At 51.4% G+C, this 15,109-nt stretch overlaps 1 protein-coding gene across 1 annotated transcript in view; it reads right to left on the reverse strand.

Annotated features, from left to right (window-relative positions):
• SLC6A2 (solute carrier family 6 member 2) overlaps positions 1-15,109 on the reverse strand; it is a 48,026-nt gene that overhangs the window by 29,696 nt on the left and 3,221 nt on the right. The window contains exons 2-3 of the mRNA XM_030299564.1: positions 5,595-5,726; positions 3,427-3,664 (exon numbers count right to left, since the gene is read on the reverse strand). Coding sequence (XP_030155424.1) covers positions 3,427-3,664; positions 5,595-5,726 — 370 coding nt within the window. The remainder of the gene's footprint in view (positions 1-3,426; positions 3,665-5,594; positions 5,727-15,109) is intronic.

The following is a 15,109-nucleotide window of genomic DNA, read 5'->3' on the forward strand; positions in this document are numbered from 1 at the left end:
CCCAGTCTCCAGACAATCAGGACTCATCCCCAGGGCCTTGGTGTAGAGAATCCATAGCACTGAAGGAAGCTGGTCCTCGCGTTTTGTCTTTTATGAATCTGTCTTTTCTCATCCTCTGGACCAGAACTATCCAACGTGGTAGCCACGGGCCACATGTGGCTCTTTAAAGGTAAATTGATGAAGATTAAATAAAATTTAAAAATTTAACTCTTCAGTCACACTGGCCGTGTTTCAATGGCTCCACTGGCCACATGTGGCCCCCTCTTGAGCTGCACAGATAGAGAACATTCCTATCACCGCAGGGCAGCACTGCTCTAGACCAGGAGTCGGCGAGCCGTGGCCCCCAAGCCAAGTCCAGCCTGTGAGCTAAGAATGGTCTTTCTCTTTGGAAAGGATAAAATGAAACAAAGCAGAATATGCGAGAGACATATATGGTCCTCAAGGCCTCAAATATTTGCTATCTGGTTTTTACAGAGCAGCTTGTCACAGCCTACTCCAGACCCCGTACGCCTCACGAGTGAGGTCCCGGTGAGATTTCCCTGTCCCACCCCACAGCTTGTAACAGGACTTCCTGCTTGTCTGTGAACACTTGTGTCTCGATTGCTAAAACGGGGCTTGTCCCCGCCCGAGGAAAAAAGACAACACAAGCTGCATTCTGAAGAGCCCGACGTGCAAACATTTTCACATTAGGTGACCAAAACCAAGTTGACCTCAAGACATAAAAGGATGGAGTTGAGGATGACAGGGGAACCACAAATAAATATTGACGGTTCTGGACGAAAACCACAGAATAAAACCACTCTCCGCGAGCCCGTACAGATGTCAATGAATGACGGAGGAGATGCAAATCAAAGCCACCATGAGATATCAGAACCTGACACCTGTTAGAATGACCACCATCAAAAAAAACAAGAGGTAACAAGAGCTGGTGAGGATGTGGAGAAAAGGAACCCTCGTGCACCGTTGGCGGGAATGCAAACGGGTGCAGCCGCTGTGGGAAAGAGTATGGAGGCTCCTCAGAGAGTTACGAATAGAACTGCTAGCTGATCCAGCAATTTCACGGCTGGGTATTTATCTGGAGGAAGTGGAAACACGAACTCAAAAAGATGTCTGCACCCCTGTGTTCACAGCATTATTTATAATAGCCAAGACACGGAAACAAGATATCCATGGATGTATGAATGTATAAAAATGATGGTGTGTGTGTGTGTGTGTGTGTGTGTGTACGGAGAGACAAAGTGTGATATACACATATGTATACACACACACACACATACAAACTATGGTGTATTGTATATATGTATTGTGTAGATATGTATATATGTATTGGGCATATATATATACACACAATACAAAATATATATGTAATATACAATATTTTATACTTATATAAAATTTATGTAAGTGTATATAAAATATAAACTTTATCTATATACATAAAATATCCATGTGAAAAAAATGGATATCCTTCCATTTGTGATGACATGGACAGCCCTGGAGGGCGTTATGCAAAGCGAAATAAGTCAGACAGAGAAAGACAAATACCATAGGATCCCACTTATACGTGGAAACTAAAACATTTTTTACAAAGATAAAGAAAACGAACTGGTAGTTGCCAGAGGCAGGGGGTGGGAATGGTCAAACTGGGTGAAGGTGGTAAAAAGGTACAAACTTCCAGAAGCTATAAAATAAAGAAATCATGGGGATGTAATGTACAGCGTGGTGAGTCCAGTTAACAATACTACTGTATATTTGAAAGTTGCTAAGAGGGCAGATCTTGAAAGTTCTCATCACAAGGAAAAAAAATTTGTAACTGTGGGTAGTGATGAATGCTAACTAAATTTATTGTAGGAATCATTTTGCAATATATACATGTGTCAAATCATTGTACACGTGAAACTATTATGAACTTATACGCCAATTATATCTCAATAAAAAAATGCATCAGTAAATGATAGAATGAAGGCATAAATGGGGGAAAGGGACAACTCTTCCTTACAAAAGAATCCCAATCAATTAATCTAGAGGGAATGATGGGAACAGAAAATCACAATTAGCAAACGCTATGATAATAATCTTTGCTGGCAAGAATCATTGAAGGATGCTGAGGATTTGGGGTAAGGATGATGAGAAACAAGATATTTACATAACCTCGAGAGGTTCCCCCAGAAGACACTTGTTAATTACAAAGGGAATAATGGTCTCTCCACACAGAAGGAAGCTGGCAGGTACCGTCTTAGCCAAACGATCAAGGTTACCATCCCCAGTAATAAGAGGCATCGTGTCCCTCCTGATACGATGCACTGAGAAGGACACAGCATCATCTCTATGGTATTCTTATCAAAAATGCCTAGCCTCAGTTTAATTGGGAGAAAATAGCAAACCAACCCACACTGAGGCCTAATTCACAGAGTAACTGACCAGTACTCTTCAAAAGTGTCAAGGTCATGACACTCAAGGAAAGACCAGAGAACTCTCACAGACTGGGGACTAAGGGGAAGGGACAGCTAAATGCCACGTGGCACTCTGGGCTGGATCCTGGACCAGAAAAGGATGTTAGTGGGAAAACTGATGAATTCGAAAAAAGGCCTTTAGCAGGTTAGTTAGCAGTATACGAATGCTAATTTTCAGATTTTAATCATTGCACTAGGGTTATATAAGGTGTCGACAGACGAAACTGAATGCAGGGTGTACAAGAGCTCTACATGTTACTTACCCAACTTTTCTGTATCTACAATGATTTCAACATAAAACGTGTCTTTTTAAAAAAGATATTCTGTCTTCTACTACCAGTCAGTGCCTCTCAGGCACACATGGTCCACATACTTCCCCTGAGCCACACATAGCTGGCCTGCTTCTCGCTTTCTGAATTTCACCGACAACCTTCAACCTGGAAGCCCCAGAGGGACAGCAGTGCAGGTGGGCCACGTGGCAGCTTCAGGACCAGTTCCATTTGGGTTCAAGCTCCAGTTCCATCAGCTGCTGGCTGAGCCCCTAGATGTTCCCTTGGCTGGCTTCATCAGTGTTCATGTCACCTCCTCAGACAAGCCCTCCCTGGCCACCCGAGCTAATGGTCCTTTCCCCCCATATACCTGGTTTTCGTTCTTTAAGAGCACCTACACTCCCTAAAATGTGTTTTATTTCCTGAAGGGCACATCGACTCTCTAGAGAAACGTTCTTGCTTCCTTACATGTTTACTAGGGTATTTCCCCACACCCCCACTCTCCCGGGCCGGAACACAGGGTCCTCCACTGCCCTGGCCAGGGCTGTATCCTCAGCTCCCAGCCCAGGGTCAGGCCTGTGGTGGCTTCTCAGTGCCCCCTACAAATGCCGACCGGGGTGGTTTTCCTTAGTGGTCGGCCCAGGTCCTGCCCCGCCCAGGTCTCGGTGCGCTCGAGTGAATAGGACAAGGGGTCGATGACTTACTCGTAAAACTCTGCTGCCGGCGTGAACTTGTACTTGGAGTACTTGGTGTGGTTGCCCAGCACAGAGCTGTTGAGGAGCTTGGGGTCGGTGCAGTTGGGGCTGTTCCAGGCATGGCCGCAGTCGGTCCAAGGCAGCTTGAGGGTGAAGGAGGAGAAGAGGTAGTAGAGAGACCAGGCGATGATGACGTTGTAGTAGAAGCCAACGTAGATGGCGATGAGGATCACGGCGTAGCCAACTCCTGGGCGGGGGCAGAGAGGGATCAGGCGTGGGCTTCCCCGGGCCCAGCCCCAGAGCCACCTCTCTCGGGGAGCCAGCTCCAACCGTGGCACGACCCAACCCCTATGCCCCTCCTTCTCTGCAGCAGGTTGTCAGAGCCTCACCTCCATGCCCTGGGAGCCCACGACCCCTTCGCCTGAGTGCTCTCTCTTGCCTCTCTTGCCCACTCCTCAGGCGGGCCACAAGGGTCAGGACCCTAACGTCCCCAGGGAGCAGCCAGAGCGTATGTACCGGAGCGTATGGAGGCACCAGAGTGTGAGTATCCCAGACCCCTCACCCCCTGGGCCGAGTAAGCGTCAGGCATGCTAACAGCCTCTCCCAGTGGGATGGGCCCCTGCTCCACGGTGGAACAGGCTTGATTGACACACCTTTGATTGGCTGACACCCTCCCTCTGTCCCTCACAGTCTTTCCTAGAGTCGACTCCCCAAATAACTCCCTCCACAAATCCTTGTCTCAGGACGTGCTTCTGGGAAACCCCAAACAAGCAGTCCCTGATTAGCACTTCAGTCCTGGGTGTTCTCTGGGCCCTCCTTTCAACCATCTGCTCCATGCGTGGGCCAATCTCATCTTCCTGAATACGCTGGAAGCTCTTCTTGGGCTAGCCAGTTCTGGGGCTTTTGCCTACAGTAGACATTTTTTTTTTTTTTTTTTTTTTTTTTGGCCTGTGCAATACTGATTCAGGGAGTAGCCTTAAGTGTTCTTAGCATGTGAGGTTTGAGTGAGGCTAATCCCTCACTTCCTTGATCTGGCTGTAGACACACGACTCAGGCCTGGCCAACCAGAGTTCTGCTTCCCCACAGCCAGAGGGATTGGTTGCTAGGTAAACATACGACTCAAGTTAAACCAATGAGAGTCTTCTCTGGGATCTTTACTGATGATAAAAAGGTGTTTTCGATTTACTCTGTCACTGGTAAACTTGGTAGGATTTAATCTTGCCGTTAATGGCCGGTTTTGCTAACACCTGAGAAGAATATGCCTGAGACGGATGCTAACACCGACTTCAGACGGAGAGAGGTGGAGAGAGATTCCAGGTAATACTGTTCAAGGACCTGGATCAAGCTGTACCCGAAGCTAGCAGAAACTCTTGGACTGAACCATATCATAAGCCAAAAATTCTTTTTACATTAAAGCCACTCTGCGCAGGATTTCTGGAAGTTAAACTAAAAAATCCTAACTAATACACACGTCTAATAAGCCTCTTACCAGCCTGTGTCTACTACACGACTGAGTACATAGAAGGCAGTCGGGAGACAGGTGCCAGCTGAGAAGAGGCTCATAAGAATCATATGGGCCCTCAGTGCCACCTGGGCCCAGTTCACTAAGCAGTGCTTGGGAGACACAAATTCTGATTCCATACCCTTCTCGTAGACATATGGCGGCCAAGAAATGGCGGCTGCTATGGCTATTTTTCCCAGACGTGCTCCAAGTCCCAAATGCAAGCAGGCTTCATCACCTGTCCCAGATGTGATCGATTAGTCGTGGCTGCTGTATTCAGGACTGTGACACAATTTCCTAGCTGAGCCCAGAAAGGTCTACGATCTATTTATCATGTCTGCCATGGGAGCAAGAGGGGAGAGTAGAGGCATATGTGTTGAGTACTTCTAGCACTTCTGTAAATATTTCCCATACAGGAAACAGACACCCTCTGGTCAGTCAGCAGCGGAGGCTCGACTGGTACCCAGGCTCCCAGACTTTCCAGGCTAAGCTGGCCTTGACACACCAAGGGCTCTCCGTGTAGCCTGCAATGGTGGATGCTTTTGACCTTGCCAATATCTACGAATCCCACAAGAGAGCTGGTCTACCCCTCGGATCCCACCTTTGGAGCAGTTTCTCCAGGGGCACCAAGGAAATCTTTTGGACACTGCTTGACTCCCCTGCACCCATCCTTTACCTTTGAAAAATGGGCAGATCTTCCACACTGTGGCTGCCCCTTCTCGGTTGTACTGGCCCAGAGCCAACTCCATGTAGAACAGGGGCATCCCAGCAATGATAAGGAACAGGGTGTACGGGATCAGAAAGGCACCTGGAGGACACAGAGGCAGAGCGTGACTCCCTGGACCCCTGGCCAGCCTTGCGTCTGCCCCCTGCACCTGCTTGGATCAAAGTCTACCAGAGCCTAAGTGTCCTCATTTATCTGCTCCCCGGCCACTTCCCAAGGGGTGTTTTGTGGTAGGGAAATAGATTTAACACAGAGCACTCAAGACAAATAATCGTAACAGTAACAGTAACAGTAATTGTTGTGGGACCAGGAAAAACCATCACTAGGATAATGAGGTTGTATGGTCAAATCAGTAAAATCTGGGTTAATCAAAGCTGAACGAGCTTGTTCCTGGCAGGATTCTTCTGGCCTTGGATACACATAGGCACACACTATGAAGCACCATGAAGACGCTTAGAGGTATAGTCTTTACCAAATTCATTTAAATGCAGAACCTTTTCTTTCATGGATCACCACTCTGGGGAATGCCAGTTGCCCCAAACCCTCCTTTTAAAGGTCAGAAAATTGACATCAGTGAGGGAGAGACAGTGCCCAAAGCCGCACACGACTGAGTTTCTAACTTTGCTTATATTTGCCTCATTTTCAGGTCACATGGGGCTTTCCCAAACACAATCTCACTGGATTATTAGTTTCACAGCTGCTCAGAGACATGATCAGACAGGGTCATTATGTCCCCCACCTCCAGGGGAAACTGAGGGCAGAGAAGGGAGTTGAATCAGGCCTGTTCTTGCTACTGGTAAGGGACAGAAGCAGGATTCACATTCAGGTCTTCGAACGCATCAGGCTCCCCCTGCTACAGGCGACTGAAGGCAAATAATCCCTAGAGCGAGCGTCTGACCAGGGAAGAAACCCACCCAGAGCATCGCAGAAACCAGTGAGAGCCCCTGGCCATGGGCAGCAACTCATCCCCAAGAGAATTCCTGCTGGGATGAGACGTGTGTGAGTCTCAGAGATGATGCTCAGCGTGTCCGGCAGCCTGGGGCGAGCTTACCGGGCTCTGACGCCGTTAGGTGACTCACTGGGATACGTGCCATGTCAGCCCAGGCTGCCAGCGTGACCGAAGCAAAATGCCAGCTCCTTTTCCTGACGCGGCTGGAGGTGGCCAGGCCAGATCCACACTCGTCCCCGCCTCTGGCCTTTGGCGGAGATGCAGTAACCTTGGAAACCAAACACTCTCTGGCCCGCCCACACCAGGAAAGTGCAGAAGCCGGGAAATATTTAATGACAGTAGCAGGAGGAATATAACATCCTGTGCTGTGTTCCAGGTGCTTTCCATGCAAGGTCTCATTCGACCTTCACAGTGACCCTAAGATGCAGCGATGATTGCTATCTCCATTTTCCAGACGTGGAAACTGAGGCTCCAAGCTAGCGGAGACTTATGCCAAAGTCACGCGGCACCCCAGGTTCAAACTCACCCAGTCTCACTTACTCAGACTGAGCCCCCACTTTCTTCCCAGGGCTGCTCCTCGGGAAGCCCAGGGATCTTAAGGACAAAGCGTGAAGTGTCGGCCCCAGTGCTCTGGGATCCAGTCCCTTCCGAAGCAAGAGAAGGACCAGCACTGTGGGCACAGGAAAGACACTAGCAGGAAGTGAGTCCCTCCTACGTATCATGTAGGCACTGGGCCCTGGACATCCGTGATCCCATCGACCCTAAGTCTGAGGTAGCAACTGCTATGCCCATTTCTCGGAGGGGGAAACTGAGGCTTGGAGAAATCCAGTGACTTGACCAAGGTCACCCAGCCAGTAAGTGATGGATCTGGGGTTTGGCCCTAGGTCTGCCTGCCTCCAGAGCTCCAGAGCCATTCCCAACATAATTTGTAGATGCCAGAATATTCCAGCTTCAGTGAGGGACATGAGGCTGAACAGGGTCTCAGAGGGGAGGTTGTCCTGGAACTGGGGATCTGGGGCCAGCTTAGCCATCTCGTCAGTTGGTCATATATACTGGTCCAATACCCCATCCCCTGCTCCCTGCTGGACTTCTTTGAATGCCCACGTGGGACCCTCTCTCGTCCCTTCCTCATTTCTTGCTTTCAGACTCCACCTTGTCCTTCTCCGTCTCCCACACGCAGAGAGGGCCGACCTGGTACCTGAGCTCTCGTCTGTCCACGGTGCTGGCAGTAATGGTGGTGGTGATGGAACTGACGCTGGTAATGTGACAGAGGTAGTTGGTGGTGGTGACGGTGACATTGGTGAACATCTGTTGTATGACGAGCCACACACTGAGCTTTTATGTAATTCTTCATTTGAAATCATCCCTGAGACATAATTACCGCTATTTCCACTCAACAGATGAGGAAACTGAGGCTAAGAAAGGTTAAGTTGCTTGTCCAGACTAGAATAATCTGGACTTCCCTTTGAGCCCCACTCTGTCTCCCACCGCCTTGCTCCTGCCCTCGGGAGACGGGAGCCAGAGAGTAGGGGAAACAGACGCATCTGACTGTTGAATAGGTCTGAAGACTGAGGTCGGTGGCCCGGGGGACGGCAGGGAAGGAAAGAGCGGGGCTCACGGCTCAGATGTTGGCACTGGCGTTCTTTTCCACAGCGAAGGGAAAGAGCAGCGTCAGCCAACGAACCAGGTGTCTCACTCGGGCCAATGTCCCCCACTCCAAACCTCCGGGTAGCCGGAGGTTTACAACAGGTTTACAACAGGTAGGTAAATTGCCCAGTTGGACATTCGTCTCCTCTTGTGCTCGGCTGGGAGTACCAGCAGAGGAGATTAGGAGGCAGGATGACAGGTCTGCACAAGCCCGAGGCTCTTCTCTGTGAGCGCCTGTGATGTGAGCCCAGCCACTGCTTCAGGAGGAAACAGCCCAAGAACACTCCAGAATGATGGAGCAGCTGAGTGTGAATAAAAACCAGAAAGCTGCCCAGGGGCCAGTGCCTTATTCCGAAAGAAGACACTGACCAGCTGGCTGGTCCAAGCCCCCTTGCAGAAAGATCTGGAGGAAGCTGGGGCAGGGCTGGAGAACCAGAAAGGGGTTTCAGGGATGCCTGAGGTCAGCCGAGGAGGCCTCGCTTAGAAAGAGCCGTGCAGCAGCTCCTGGGAAACTGAGGCTGGACTGCAAACTTTCCAGAAGCTACTGCCCTGCAAGGCCCATAACCACCACATCCCCAAGGCCCTGCTACATCTTCACGCGTGACAGTACCAGCTGCCACCGGCCTTGCACAGGGTCTGAGAGCTGAGAACCTCAGACGCCACAGCCCACAATCCTGTCTTGATTCTGGAATGCCCTGGTTACGCAGGTCCTGGTGTACAGACCCGGAGAAGCACCCACAGGGCATATCTCCTGAGGCTCTCAGCTCCTGGCAGTCTTCGCACAAATGCATGCGCACAGATGCACACCCGTGCACACTCGTGACCCTTCTGCACAGTGGCACACACGAACACCCGAGGAAAGACCTGTGGGCCGTAAAAGAGACTCTGACAAATGGCCTTCGGATGAATTTAGTAAGGAAAGCGTCCGTCCCATCACCGCTAGCCCAGGGCACACTGCCTGCCACCTCACCATTAAAGAGGCACCGCACTGGTCAGAGAGGGGTTCTGGAATCTTCTGTACAAATGCCAAGCCCTCAGGAAGTGAAGCCCAGGGGCACCAAGTTCCGAGTGGGATGCGCTGGGGCAGATGAGGAGGGCAAATGAGAGGAGCTCAGGAAAGGGGAGGGAATGTCTGCAGGGCCCTCAGCAGGAGGCAGAAGGGAGGAGGCCCACTGGGAATCCGGGGTGAGCTGGAGAGAGTGTGACCAGGGAGGGGCTGCAGGAAGGAGAGCTGGGTCCCTCAGGGAACCCACTTCCCAGTCCGCTGAGGGCCAGATTCCTCCAACTGTGCGTTCTGGCCACAGCCTGATATATCAAGAAGTGAAGACTCGTGGGACTGTTCCCTCGGTGCCTGTGGCCCAGCTGTGGATGGGCAGCGGCTGCGGCTTTCGCCAGAGTTCCAAGAAAACCTCGGTCAATGCCGAGAGTAGCCAGATTTGTGCCCTCGCCCTGAACACCCTGAAGGCATAGGAGACATAAGGGCGCAAGAGAGGGTGACATCTGCATGAGAGCCGGTGTTGCTCGCGGCAGGCACGCGGGTGGGGCCGGGGGGCAAGGGTGGCCCTGGCATTGGACACCGCACATGGCCACGGTTTTCCACATGACCAATCAGGCTGCACCTTTTAAATCAAACATGCTCTATCTTCGTGCCTCGACAAGGGCACGTTCATAACGGTTCTATCACAAGGTTCCGTTTTGGAGCCCTCGCCTCTGAGAGCCCTGTGCCACAATGGGGCGGCGAAGGGGGGGGGGCCACCTCAGCTCTGTCCAGAGACACGCAAGGCCTTTTGCATGTATGTATGGACTCTTGCATATACATGTCTAAGCTCTGTCCACACCCCTGCAGACCACAGGCCTCTGGCCTGCCCTGGGGCCTGCGGCCTGTGCACATTACAGAAGGAATGAAGCGAGAGGCCCGTTCAGACCCAGAAGGAGGTTGGGACGTTTGCACAGGGAATGACTGGGAACCGGTATCTGGAGTGGTGGCGGGGGTGGGGGGAGGGGGGGCAGTGTTCTCGGTGGGCAGGCCTCGGTGAGAAGGGAAAGAGGGCGGAGCAGGGCTGTCTAAAGCACAGGGCCCCGGGGAAGACCCCCTGTGACACAGTATGGAATACGGATACAGTAAAACCTTGGTTTGCAAGCACAATTCATTCCAGAAACATGTGTCCAAATCCAAAGCACTTGTATATCAACGCGAATTTCCCCATAAGAAATAAGGGAAACTCAGATGATTCATTCCACAGCCCCAAAATATTCATATAAAAATGATTACAATATGGTAATAGGACACAAAATAAGAAAGAAAATTCAAAACATAAAGAAAAATAAACAAATTAACCTGCGCTTACCTTGGAAAACCTTCGTGGCTGGTGTAAGGGAGACGAGAGAGAGGAGGGTTACTGTGTAGGACGACTTTCACTATCCCTAACAGAATCACTGCTATCTATCGGCTCAATGGAATCTTTTTCTTTTCACACAACTTTAACAAGGAGCTTACCCAATGACCTAGAAGGAAGCCAAGCATTCCTAAGCTTACTCTTGTATAGAAAAGCAAAGGACTGTCCATCGGTGCTTTGAAGGGACAAAAATACACTACTGCCAGTCATGGGCACCTTCCAACGTTCTGAAAAATCACTGATTTCTGCCAAACACCGCGGCCTGAGACGGAGCACCTGAGCCTAGGAGACGATTACCTATAATCCCGCAGTGAGAGAGAGAGAGAGAGAGAGAGAGAGAGAGAGAAGAACCATTGGCTCCGAATCATTGGCTCCGTTGTGATCATGTGACATTCAACGTCACGTACTACTCGTATTGCAAGACATCATTCCTTTATCAAGTTAAAATTTTTTAGAAATGTGTGCCTCGTCTTGAGGAAACACTCGAAAAACAAGTTACTCGCCATCCAAGGTTTTACTATATTTGGTCTCTGCTCTGGGTTTCTGAGACAGAGCTCTTAAAAACCCCTTGTAATTGTCTTCTTCTTCTCTTTTAATGTGTATTCATTTATTCTGAGAGAGAGAGAGACAGAGACAGAGACAGAGACAGAGAGGGAGAGAGAACACGAACACACGAGCAGGGGAGGAGCAGAAGAGAAAATCCCACGCAGGCTCCACGCCTCTGTCAGCGCACAGCCCCACACTGGGCTCCATCTCACCAAGTGTGAGACCATGACCCGAGCTCAAATCACGAGTCAGATGCCCAACCGACTGAGCAACCCAGGTGCCCCAAACCCTTGTAATTTTCTGAGTGGGGGTGATAGGAACGTCTTACACAGGGCTCCTAAGTCCCTTGGAATTTTCTGGGTGATACGAGTATCTTTCATTCTAATGAGACAATTCCCGGTGAGCTCCTGGATGGGGGCTGGTCACCAGAAGAGCCAAGCCCTGATTAGAAGCTTGGAACTTTCAGCCCCAGGTTCCAACCTCCAGGAAAGAAAGAAGGGCTGGAGACAAATAAAGCTAATATCGATTACGCCCGCGTGATGAAGCTTCCATAAAAATCTCTGAACTACGGAACCTGGAAAACCTCCAGGCTGGTGAACATCATCCTGTGCCAGGAGGGTGGCACAGCCCAACTCCATGAGGACAGAAGCTCCCGCACTCAAGACTCGCCCAGGACTTGCCCCACACACCTCCTCATTGGTATCCTTTACCATACCCTTTATAACAAACTGGAAAATGTAAGTTAGTGCTTCCCTGAGTTCTATGAGCTGCTGTGGCACATTACTGACCTGAAGAGAGGATCACGGAAACCCCTGAGTTATAGCCAGGTGGTCAGAAGCACAGGTGACAGCTTGAGACCCGTGGGTGGCCTCTGAAGTGGGGGCAGTCTTGCGGGCCTGAGTCCTTAACCTGAGGGGTCTGCCAACTCCCGGTCGCCAGTGTCAGGACTGAATTGTAAGACACCCTGCTGGGGTCTGGAGAGCCGGAGAATTGGCCAGTGCATCTCTGGTTTGCTGTGATAATTGGAGACGATGGAGAAGTAAGTACCTGGCGCTTAGCGGGCGCTCTGTAAACGGGAATCACATCCCACCGTCACACCGCAGAGCGCGCACAGTGCAACTTTGTAAACTGGAAATCGCCAAGTTGACAAGTGCCCGTGCAGGGGACGGTGGCCGTGTCCTGCACGGAGCACAGCGCCGAATGCCTGCTGGAGGCTCACCAGCACAGGAGGACTTGGAGGCAGTCCCCCCGACCCTTCACGTCCCTATCCCGAGTGAGGCCGGTTACTCCCCCTGTGGCCGTCCCCCTTTCAGAGGTGCCCACGGCCAGCTGAGGCTCTGCTGAACCTGGCAGCCGACCTCTCCCTCTGGCCGGCACTGCTTTTTCGCCTTCCCCAAATCCCTCCCCCGCAGCCTTCACTTTCCACCTTCTTTTTGTCCTTCGCACCATGGAGAACGGAACAGATCAGTCTTGTCCAAAGCAATGCTGTGCACGCTGGGTGTCGGGCATAGGGCCACCCGCCACCCCCACCCCCAAGTCTCTGCCAGTTAAACAGCTGGCTTCACACGGCCATTTCTTTAGAGAAACACTCCACTTCTTACAATAAACGAAGCCCAGATCATTCATGTTTGTCAACACAGACTCTGCCCAGGGTAGGATATTGGAACCATGCGGTGACCACTCATGTTTCCTCCTCCCCGAGACTCATCTGCCCCTGCCCACTGGCCCCAGGATCCCTTTAACCTCAGCCCAAGTGGAGCCTCGCAGCTCTTGAGTCCTCCTGACTTTTACTGAGATTGGCCAGGAGCACGGGTGCACCCCTCTGCAGAAATGCCTGCTGCTCCGGGAGGAAGTTCCACACAAAAGGAGCAGCACGGTCACTTTAGGGGCTTCCCGCTGACCTCGGGGCCTTCGATCTGAGACCCGGGAACATCCCCAGCAAGGAGAAACGCCCACTTCCTGACGGATTAACACCCCTGCTCCCTTAAGGAGGGCAAAGGGGGTTAAAAGCAGGGAGACTAGCATTGGGGCTCCCCTCCGCATGGGGCGATTCTCTCTCTGCTGTCAACTTTGCAGGGTCTGACCTGATATTTATTAAGAATTCTGGGGCTTTCCATATAGCTCCTTGAAGGTTCTGGTTTCCTATCTCCATTCTGGTCTCTTTAAAATGAACAAATAAGAGGGCGTTTGGGATGCTCAGAACTGTATTTTGGAAGGCAACACAACTCACAGAGATCAGTAGAACCTCATCGCCCTCATCTGGGATATAATACTTCCAATCACAGAACCCCAAATGACGTTAGCTTTTAGGATGTTTACAATAGACTAAGAGCTCTCTCAAGATGGGGATTGCCTTTTGCTCATCTCCACGTTCCTGGCATATGATGAGCACATCGGAAATGTTTTCTGGTTAAATAAATGGTTCCCAGAAGGGAGTCACAGGGAGGATGCAGCTAATGAAATCCCCAGGGCCTTCCTCTACTTGCATGGTGACCTAATCCTTAGTTAGGCAGCTGGGTCTGGGACCACAGGACAGGGTGCAGCATTTATCCCCACGAAATCCCATCTTGTTGGAAACAGCTTCTCTAGATCTTTTATGGCCAGCTCAGAGCAGTGAGCCCCCTCCTGCTGATGACCCCGGATTAAAGTCTCAGCTCTAGCCCCCGATGAGCACCTCATTCCTGCAAACTCGTCAGCGGAGGGCCACGCCAGCTGGCCGGCTCACGTGTACCTGAGCCGAACCGTCAGTGTCAGGGTCAGGCTTGGCAAGCTCAGGGTGTAGACGGCCTCCTACAGCCAGGCCGGAGGTGAGGGCATTGAGTCTGCAAACCTCTGACCTCTGTACCAGCCACGCTTCACACCCAGCCTCCAGAAGCCCAGATATTTTGGCCGAGAGGGTTGCCCCCCACGGGCTGTGCATACCTGAGATGCTCAGCTTACTCGGGAAAGGAGGAGAACCCTATCCGGGACCAGAACCACGTCTCACGGGACCTGGTGCGGGACTGTTAATCCCGCTTTTCCAGGTGAGGAAAGTGCAGTGGGGCGAGGCTGGACTGCCAGGACCTGGAACAAAGCCTAGGTCTTGCCTCTTGCTTTCCCGTGACCCAGATGTGCCTAATTTCCAGCCTTATTCCCCTTCCTCAGTTCTTCCTTAGAATTAGTTCTGCTCCCTCCGAAACCAGGACGCCACTGGGTCTATCCTGCAGTTAAAAATCACCCAATGATAACAATAATAGGCGCGGGTCCATTTATTGAACCCCCACTATGTTGCACACGTCATCACCCTGCTGATGAGAAAGTGTACTCTTTCCCCTTCTCTGCACAAGAAAACTGAGGCCCAGAGAGGAGGAGTCCAAGACTACATTTCCAGGAAGTGTCAGGCTCAGATGCAAACGTGGGTCTGTCTGAACCTAGAGACCACGTGCCTGACGGCACAGGACTTGTCTCAAACTGAAGCGGCCGTTGCCGAGACCCCTTCCCTGGCAGGGAGGCAGACATGGGGACCCGGTCGATCTGCCTACGCCTCCCCGGACGTCAGCGCGGCCAGGCCCAAGACCACCACCGGTGCAGGGGGAGTATCTAGCACCCTGAAAATAGCCCCACGGCCCGGCGCTCCGTTTGAGAAGGTTCCGAACCCTGGAAATTTCAAGGCACTCCCCATCGGCAGCTTCCCGTATTTGTGCGTCCCAGCAGCTGGCCTATGGGAAGATGTTCAGGCAGGCTCATCTTTCCCAGGAATTAACTCAGAAAGTATTAGCCGGGGGCCTAAACTCCTGGCACTTTTACTATTTCAAAACACCCTCCAGTATGGGCCAGCGCGAGCAGCCAGGCGCGGAGGTTACTTTGGTCAAACTGGCACCAGAGGAGCACACAGGCCATGAAATAAACAGGGCGGGTGAGTCCGGGCTTAAGTGCAGAGCCGAGCCAGG

The sequence above is a fragment of the Lynx canadensis genome, chromosome E2 (genome assembly GCF_007474595.2).
Source record: "Lynx canadensis isolate LIC74 chromosome E2, mLynCan4.pri.v2, whole genome shotgun sequence".
Taxonomy (NCBI): Eukaryota; Metazoa; Chordata; class Mammalia; order Carnivora; family Felidae; genus Lynx; species Lynx canadensis.